Raw genomic sequence first — 8,819 nt, 5'->3', positions numbered from 1 at the left:
TTTTTTTTTTTCTTCCAGCTAGACTGGCTACAAAAAACATTTATGGGACTTTGGGAGATTATATTATGGTGGTTTTGATTCGGTTAGAAGCAAAAGTGCTGAGAACGTTTTGTAGAGGTGAGAGAGAATGAGAGAAGTCTTATTAGAGAATTTCATCTGTGTTACAATGTGAGGTATAGTCTCTTTTATATAGTAGTGTGGCTATTTTGATAAATTATACAAATATCCCTAATTGAATATGGAGTCAATTGCCCAATTGATTAAGGAATGAATTAATGATCTATTCAATTGAGGAATCAATGCCTCAATGGTTATAATGGCAGAGGCAATGGGGGTGTTAGAAGGGTGTAAGTTTGGTAAACAGAGAAATTTTCAAGACATCATTGTGGAATTTGACTCAAAAAGGAGTAGTCCGATGTTTAGAGACGGATTTGGAAGATAAAAACTGGGAGATTTATCCTAAACTTGATCAGATAGATGAGATTAGGAGAATTTTCCAATAGTGCCGCTGGTCTTCGGTTCCTACTTCCTAGGCTAGCCAATACGGCGGCTGATTTTCTTGCGTCTCAGTTCGTAACCAGGATGAGCTCTTCGGTGTGGGTCGACATGCCTCCACCTTTGTTGTTGCATGTCTTGAACAATGATGGTCTCCTTGTCCGCCAACATCAACTATTTTCTGAAGCATGCTTGGAGATTGGCGAAGGGGGCAAACAAATGGGAGAAGGAAAATCAAAGATCTTGCCTAGGAGGTGCGATGGGATTTTCCATGGTTTCTTGTTGGCACTGAGAGACGTGGGAAATGTGGAAAAGTAACTGCACACCCAACCTAAGATATTGATTTAATTAAAAGATGAATAATTATGCTATTAAGTATTTGGTTAATACGACCGAATATTTGTACATATCTTATAGTAATACTATTAGAAGACTATAACAGCGATGCATACGAGGCTGCATAGATACAGATCAAGTCCAAATGAAGGCAAGATTGAGTCCTATTTAAGGCCTTGAAGATGAAATTAAGAAACTTAATCATTTTGGCTTGTTGGCATTAGCAAAACCAGTTTCAGAGTTGAATTAAAATAAATTATAGACCGAACTTTTATCAACAATAAACCATTTTCATTAGACAGAGAACAGCAACAATATTATTAACTATAGGCAGATGCATTGTCTTCAAGAGAGTGAATATTAGCAAAACATATATAGAACTCTTAACTGAGGAAAAGATAAAACCTCATAAGCCAATAATCAAACTGGGAAAACGAGAAAGAGGCTGATGACGATGCTGACAGTGGTCTGGGCGAGAGCACATGCATAAATGGGAATGCAACAATACCAGTTGTAGACAGTTGCTTTGTCGTCATACCTTTTTTCTTTTCCTTTTCTGTGCGTCTGTAGTACTAGTTATTTGATCATCATCTGATGCGCCATAGCTTGGTTCTGCCTCATCACGCAACCAATCTGGGTGTGGGTTACATTCATGCATATAATTATAGCAATTATGCATATTTTCCTTCATAGGTTTGTCCCATGTTAGATTAACCCCTGTTTTCTTCACTCTCACATAATCATGCTCCACAAGAATAACCATTTTGTCCCCGCCTAGCAAATTGAGCTTATCGTTCGACAATTGTCCCTGCCAAAAATAATCCTCTTCACCTTCCCACTTTGGTCGTGGCAAGACATATGTGATAGAGGCCCTCAAAGCAGTATGCTTGGTACAATTTATAACAGTAATAACAAGAGGACCTGCATGTTTATTGCTTCCCGAGTGAACGCGGCAGCAGAGCGTCAACCCTTTAAAATTACGACCATCACCATGAGGAATGTCGAAACTGACTTTATGGCCCTCATCGACAAATTCAAACCACTCAGGAATATCATAAATTCCATTCAGAAAAATGCCACCGACTCCGCAAGAAGTCCATCCCTGTTATGTACAATTAATGTAAGTGTCACATACATGTACATGTGCCTTTGTGTGTGATCGAAAGACAAAAAGAATGACCAGAAAGAGAGAGAGAGAGACCTGTAGAATGCTCTTCCTAAAATCAGCAGTGAGATTTGTGCATCCTTCCATACGAATCCTTGTCATGGAGTTCAAGGACTTAGCTAAGCCCGGAACTTCTGTGAGTTTGTGTGAATCACTTAGCAGCAGTTCTCTCATATTTGACATTTCCGAAAAGTCTGTCATTTTTACCAATGCAGGGCAGCCATCTGCTGCCAAGGCTTCCAAATTTGTTGGTAAATCGGGAATTGAACAAAGTTTTGTGCAATCATTTAAACAAAAAGTTTCAAGCTTTGAAAGACCACTGAGGCTTGGTAAGCTATGAAAACTATTGCTTTGAAGATCCAAATATTCCAAGGAAAATAGACTTCCAAGATCCTTGGGGATTGCATCATCAGTTAAATTGCAGTTTGAGAGATATAGTTTTCTTAAAGAGACCAAGCCATGTACCGAAGGGGGCAAAAGATTACTCAATGGTGACCTGCTCACAAAACGTAGAGATAAACATACGAGGTTCTTCAATCTTACTACAGAAGATGGTACTTGTCGTATGAGTGTATGGTTTGCTTGAAGTATTTTCAATGATACCATCCCGCCTAAGCCCTCATGCAGTTCTCTGAATTCTAAACATCCATTAAGAACAAGAGTCTCAACAGATTTTGACGTATAGAAATCCCCCGGAAGATACCTAAGCACTACGCAGTTTCCAAAATCTACAAATGAAAGTCTTTTAAGATGACCAATGGATGGATGAATATCGGACAAATTAGTACACCCTTGGAATATCAATTCTTCAAGATTTGGGAGGTTTGAAAAGTCTGGTGATTTTGTTAGGGCAACGGAACCACTGAGATTAAGGATTTTCAACTTCTCAAGCAACTGTAGACAAAATCAAAGGAAAATGGAAATTAAAATTTAAAAGGAAGATCTCATAAATAAAGCGATAAAAGAAATCAAATAAGAAAGAAAACGGAGCATGTGTTATTTTACCTTAGAATCCTTCCAACCTTGTACAAGTCTGCTATACTGGAGGTCTATAGCAATTAGTTTTGGTTGATTAAGAAGGTCATCTGGTATTGACTTTAAAGGGAATCCATGCCAAGACAACCATATTAACTTCTTGGGAAAATGTTTGTAGTCTCCAGTGAGTTCTACGTGGTTGAGCCTGAGCAACCTCAGTTTCTTCATATTGGTGAATGCTTCCGTACTGAAACTAGCATTTTCAGAGCTATACAAATCTAGGGCAAGCCCTTCAATTGCTTCAGTTCCCTATGAAAACAGAAGGTCATATACTGATTAAGAAAAGGGTAATTTGCATGTAAAAAATAATTTAATGATGCATTAATCTAAAATTTTATTGGAAAAGTACTTACAGATTTGTTTATCAATACATCTGTTACCTCTTCACCGCCCCACAATCTACTCCATTTTTCTGGTTGAGTAGGGGATTCTTCATAAATGATTAGTTTGCCCATTTCTCGAAACAAATCATGCATCTTGAGCTTGTTGCTTTCGACAGTTACAAGGCAGCGTTCACGTAGAACACTAATACCTATTCTTGTAGAGAAGCCACATCCATCTAATATTTTTGTGACATAGTCCTTGTCCATTCCAATAAAGAAACAAGATATATCAAGAAATATAGCTTTTTGTGTTGCATCTAGCCCATCAAAACTTATTTTGAGTTTTTTTATAATCTCTCCTTCAGGTATTCTTTCTAATTTCTCCAACTGGCTTTCCCACTCCGCTAAGCTTCTGTCAATAAGAAAAGAACCTAAAACTTCAAGTGCTAATGGCAAACCTCTACAGTAAGAAACTACCTTCTTTGATAGTTCATGATACTCTTCAATAGGGCAATAATTTTCAAAGGCATGCCAACTAAATAGCTCAAGAGCTTCTTCTTCGTTCATTTTCTGAACCGAATATATCTCATTCACTTTAAGTCGCTTTAGTAAATGCTCATCTCGTGTTGTAATGATAATTTTACTTCCTGGACCAAACCAACCACGATTTCCAGCTATTGCATTCAGTTGGCTCACTTTGTCAATGTTGTCAATAATGACAAGTACCTTTCTACGTTGAAGATGTTGTTTTATTACATTGATGCCTGCATCAACACTACTGATCATCCCAGACTTAGTCTGTTTCAAGATGTCAGAAACAAGTTTTTCCTGCAAATAGACCAAACCATGTCGACTTGTAACATCGCAAACGTCGGCAAGGAAACTTTTGAATTGGAACTTATGATGAATTTGGTTATAGATGGCTTTGGCAGCTGTTGTTTTTCCCAATCCACCCATTCCCCAAATTCCAACAATGAGAACGTCATTTGAACCACCACCTAAAATATAACTGATAATAGGTTGAACGCGAGAGTTTATTCCAACCGGGTGTTTGGCCACATCTAATTCATTTGTTCTGGGAAGCCATTCCCAAATATTCTCGTCAACAATCCCCCGAATAAGCTTTGCTTCATGTCTGAAAACTCAATAAGTGAGCATTAAAGGGACTCAATGAAGGATTAGTAGGAGATATCACCCTCAGTCAACATAGAATTTTCAATCATTTCATTATATCACTTTTTATGCGTGGCAAAAGTGATTTATATATACAACCAACATATTTATATCAAATACAAAAAATGGTGTTTTGCAGTCATGTCTACATACTTCGGTGAGGGTTTAATTCCCACTAATTTTATTTCTCCTAACAACTAACTATTTAATTCACTAACGCTAAGGCTTTATTGGAATATAAAAGACATACTAACACCGCATTGGTGTACCATGACATTTATGCAACAAGCATCCAATAAAGAGAGATTTTTTAATGTGACCGGAACATCGGATGGAACACCACATTTAACTATACAAATAGTAGGATATGTGTATTAAAAAGTTAATAACTTAAAAATAAAATTTCTCACCACTTATATAAAAACACGTAACGTGTCACCCGTATTTTGTTCATAATGAAAATTTTCTCATCTAATGACATAAATTCATTAATTGACATGGCATAAACTCATCATTTATCATATTTAATGATACATTAATATGATAAAAAAATAGTTATCCCTAGCATTTTCTGTGCGGATTCTCTATCAATGATCAATTAAAATGGCATCAGGATCCTCGCCGGATCCATTCCCTAGGATCCCACAATTATATCCGTTCATTGTATATCGTGCGGTCAGTTTTCGTTAGGTACTATTTACTTTTGACTTTTTAAAATTTAAAATTTAAATGATTTCTAACCGCACGATATACGATGAGCGGACAGGATTATGGGATCCTAGGATCCCTAGGGAATGGATCCGGCGAGGATCCTGGTCCATTAAAATGTATGAAAATGTAGAAAAGAGGAATACATAGCAGCAGGTATTGATCAAGTAATGAATGACATCAAAGTCCAAGGGACATAAATGATTACCCGTTTCTAAGAACCTGACCAGATAAATTTGCAGCTTGAGTAAGAACCCTTCTCCACTGCTTTACTCTTTTTTCTTTAGCTTCACGTTCTTTGTCACCTTTTTCTTCAAGGATGCCTTCTTCGTACTTCTGAAATGCTTCGGCTAAACAACCGTTCTGCTTCCTGATGTCTGAAACTTCAACTTCATAGAAGATTGGCAAAACGTGTTGCCCCAGTTTGTCTCTGCACTCCATGATCTTCACCAGCTCGTCGAGACACCAACTCGAATCCGCATACCTCTTTGAGAAGACAATGACAGAGATCCTGGACTCTTCGATTGCACGGAACAGTGCCTCTTTTATTTCTTCCCCTCTATTCAGATCGTCCTCGTCAATAAAGACCTCGTATCCCTTTTCTTTTAATGCCGCATGGAGGTGGCCCGTGAAGCCATTGCGGGTGTCTTCACCTCTAAAGCTCAAGAACACATCGTACTTCCAGAGTTTTAAGAAGGACAAAGAGCAGAAGGATTCATGGGTTGTCATGGTGGTATTCACTGTTTATGGCACTACAATGGTTCCGTTCAGGACCCAAAAAAATGGCAGTGGTTGTGTTGTGCCTTGTTGCAGTAAGGATATATATAAGCTCTGGAAAGTTTATTTTAATAAAAATTTATATTTTTACATTAAAAAATTAATTTTATATTATTTATTTTACCTTTTATTATAAGGAAAACTAATGAAAAGGGCTTGAAAACTTTGAGTTTTAATGATAAGGACAAAATAAAGGGTAAAGTGAATAGTACCAGGATTGACTTTTTAGTGTAAAAATGTGGTTTTTCGTTAAAATGAACAGTACCGGGTGCTTTTCGTTAAAGTTCCCTTTATTATATCTTACCGAAAAAACTTAAAGTTTTCGTACAAATCATTTCATTAGTTTTAGTTATATATAATACTGAAGGGACACTCCTTTGTCTTTCTTGAAAAATTCTTGCGGTGTTCAATTCACCACGTCAGTTATGTCTCACTCCATTTTCATTGAAATTGAAAAAATAAAATTAGCAAAGTAAAAGACTTAAATAACAGGTAGCTTTACTTACAGAAGCAAGAATTTTAAATTATTTAATAAAATTTTATTAGTTTTGAATTATTTCAGGAGACACAAAATTTCAAACCCCAACAAAGCTAGCCCAAAAAAAAAGCTAAAATTTTAAAATTTCAACACCCTACCCCTATGGACTTGTTACTTAGAACTCAACTAGTTTTGAATCATTTCATGAGGGACAAAATTTCAAACCCCAAAAAAGCTAGCCCAAAAACAAACAAACTAAAATTTTCAAATTTCAGCACCCTACCCCCAATGGACTTGTTACTTAATCAAGCCAAAACTACAATCTGATGCAATCTATAAAAAATTCCAGCTGATTTTAGATACGTAAAAATTATTTTATGCATTTCTGTAAGATATGTTTCAAAATTCCAGCACTTTGGTAATATTAGTCTCAAAATTCAAACACTTCTACAAGATCTGTATCAAAATTCCAACACTTTTGCAAGATCAGTTTCAAAATTTTTAGCACTTTTGCAATATCATTTTAAAATTCCCGCACCTTTGTAAGATCAGTTTAAAATTTTTTTAGCACTTGTGCAAGATTAGTTTCAAAATTTCAGCATTTCTACAAGATCACTTCAAAAAATTCTGGCACTTCTGCAAGATCAGTGTCAAAACTTTTAGCACTTCGGCAAGATCATTTTCATAATTTCAACGTTTCTACAAGATTAGTTTCAAAATTTATGCACTACTGCAAAATCAATTTTAAAATTCATACATACAAAATTAATTAAAACCTCAAAATCAAATACTTAAAAAAATACTACAATTAAAAAACTAAAAATCTAAAATCTCAATCATTTAAAAAAAACACTCATAAATCTGAAAAACAATATGAAGAATAAGAGTAGGGGAGAGAGAGAGAGAGAGAAGTATGAAGAAGAAATAGTAAAGAGAGACGAAAAATAGGAGGAGAGAGAGAGGTAGGATGGAGGAGAGAGAAAAGTTTTTATTTTGGAACATTTCATCTTTGATTTTCTTATGTTTTAATTTTTATATTCCAACAAAAAGAAAAGTTTTTATACACGATACTTTCAAGTGCTAGATCACGTCATCTATGTATTGAATGGACCTGGATTGTCTGCCCTCCCCCATCCATCCCCTTTCCATGCTCTCATATTTGAACGGTCACGGTTAAATCACGTCAACATTTTATATTCTTATTGTTTTTTGTCTTATTATCTCTATAAAAAAATCAATATAAAATGTTGACGTGGCTTAACCGTGAACTTTCAAATAGGAGGGTATGAGAAGGGGATGGGATGGGGAGGGCAGACAATCCAGGTCCGTATTGAATACGCGAAAGAATTTTCTCATCTTTCTAGGAAGGATCCCTATAAATCTCAATTTAATGTATATCATAGACATAATCTATTATATTTATTTATATATATACACACACACACATCAAATGGGAAGGAACTAGTGATAATAATAACGATGAGGACAATTATACCAAGGGCAATGATGATTAGGATTGAATGAACTGTTAAATGAATTGTTAATTGAATTATGAGGAACTTGATGTGGAGGATAACCAGGATTAAATATGTCATGGAACATGGAACCAGCTGTTATAAATGAATAAGAAGAATTGAACAAATGATTGGTCCGTGTTTACTTTGAACTTGAGGTATTCGATGAATTAACTGTGAGTAAGAATTTTATGACATTCAAAATTAGTTGTTATGAAAATATTCATAATAATAAATTTAAAATAATGATGCTGGTATAATTTGAAAATAAGTTTTATTGCAAAACTTACAATTGATTTACTGACGATTGAGTCAGCAAATAAGAAAATGACTGTTGAAAAGGATATTGGTGCACTCAGGCATCCTTGACATTTGAAAATTAAAAGTGTTTACAATTTTTTATTTCTTTGGGTACAATGTGAATTCAAAGAAAGCTTTTGACTGGGAGATTGTGGAAATTCAAATCTTGGAGCCTTTTCTTCCTGCGGAGTCCATGTCTTATAGAGTTGGAAAAGGACTTGGATGATGACTTGCTTTAAATCTAGTCTTTTTCCAACTATTAAAAGCAAGTCATCATCCAAGTCATCATCAATGTCAAATTTATTTTTAATTCATTTTAATAGTGGGTTCCTTATTCTACTAACATTTCAACCAATAAAAATTTGACATAAAATATCCTCCAACTGAAGTGTTATTTGCCGACTAGATTTAAAGACATTGATGTCAAATTTGACATTAAATTACTAAGCCTTCAAATCTAGTCTTTTTCTAAGTATTAAAAGCAAGTCATCATCCAAGTCATCATCAATGTCAAA

At 35.3% G+C, this 8,819-nt stretch overlaps 1 protein-coding gene across 1 annotated transcript; it reads right to left on the bottom strand.

The window, feature by feature from the left end:
* Positions 1 to 1,100: 1,100 nt before the first annotated feature.
* Positions 1,101 to 6,019, bottom strand: LOC126631575 (disease resistance protein RUN1-like). The gene is made up of 5 exons (XM_050301696.1): positions 5,444 to 6,019; positions 3,385 to 4,489; positions 3,002 to 3,280; positions 2,033 to 2,890; positions 1,101 to 1,933 (listed from the first exon to the last, which is right to left on the bottom strand). The coding sequence occupies exons 1-5, from the start codon at positions 5,962 to 5,964 to the stop codon at positions 1,364 to 1,366; spliced, it is 3,333 nt and encodes a 1,110-aa protein (XP_050157653.1). The 5' UTR covers positions 5,965 to 6,019; the 3' UTR covers positions 1,101 to 1,363.
* Positions 6,020 to 8,819: the final 2,800 nt, after the last annotated feature.

Source organism: Malus sylvestris, chromosome 8, assembly GCF_916048215.2.
Source record: "Malus sylvestris chromosome 8, drMalSylv7.2, whole genome shotgun sequence".
Taxonomy (NCBI): domain Eukaryota; kingdom Viridiplantae; phylum Streptophyta; class Magnoliopsida; order Rosales; family Rosaceae; genus Malus; species Malus sylvestris.
This window is presented reverse-complemented; position numbering and strand designations above follow the sequence as displayed.

Excerpts from the sequence above, each read along its gene's own strand:
- LOC126631575 (XM_050301696.1), bottom strand. The coding sequence starts at position 5,964 with ATGACAACCCATGAATCCTTCTGCTCTTTGTCCTTCTTAAAACTCTGG. Across the intron at positions 3,281-3,384 it reads ATGTATTGATAAACAAATCT|GGAACTGAAGCAATTGAAGG; the intron begins GTAAGTACTTTT and ends CTGTTTTCATAG. Across the intron at positions 2,891-3,001 it reads AAGGTTGGAAGGATTCTAAG|TTGCTTGAGAAGTTGAAAAT; the intron begins GTAAAATAACAC and ends TTTTGTCTACAG.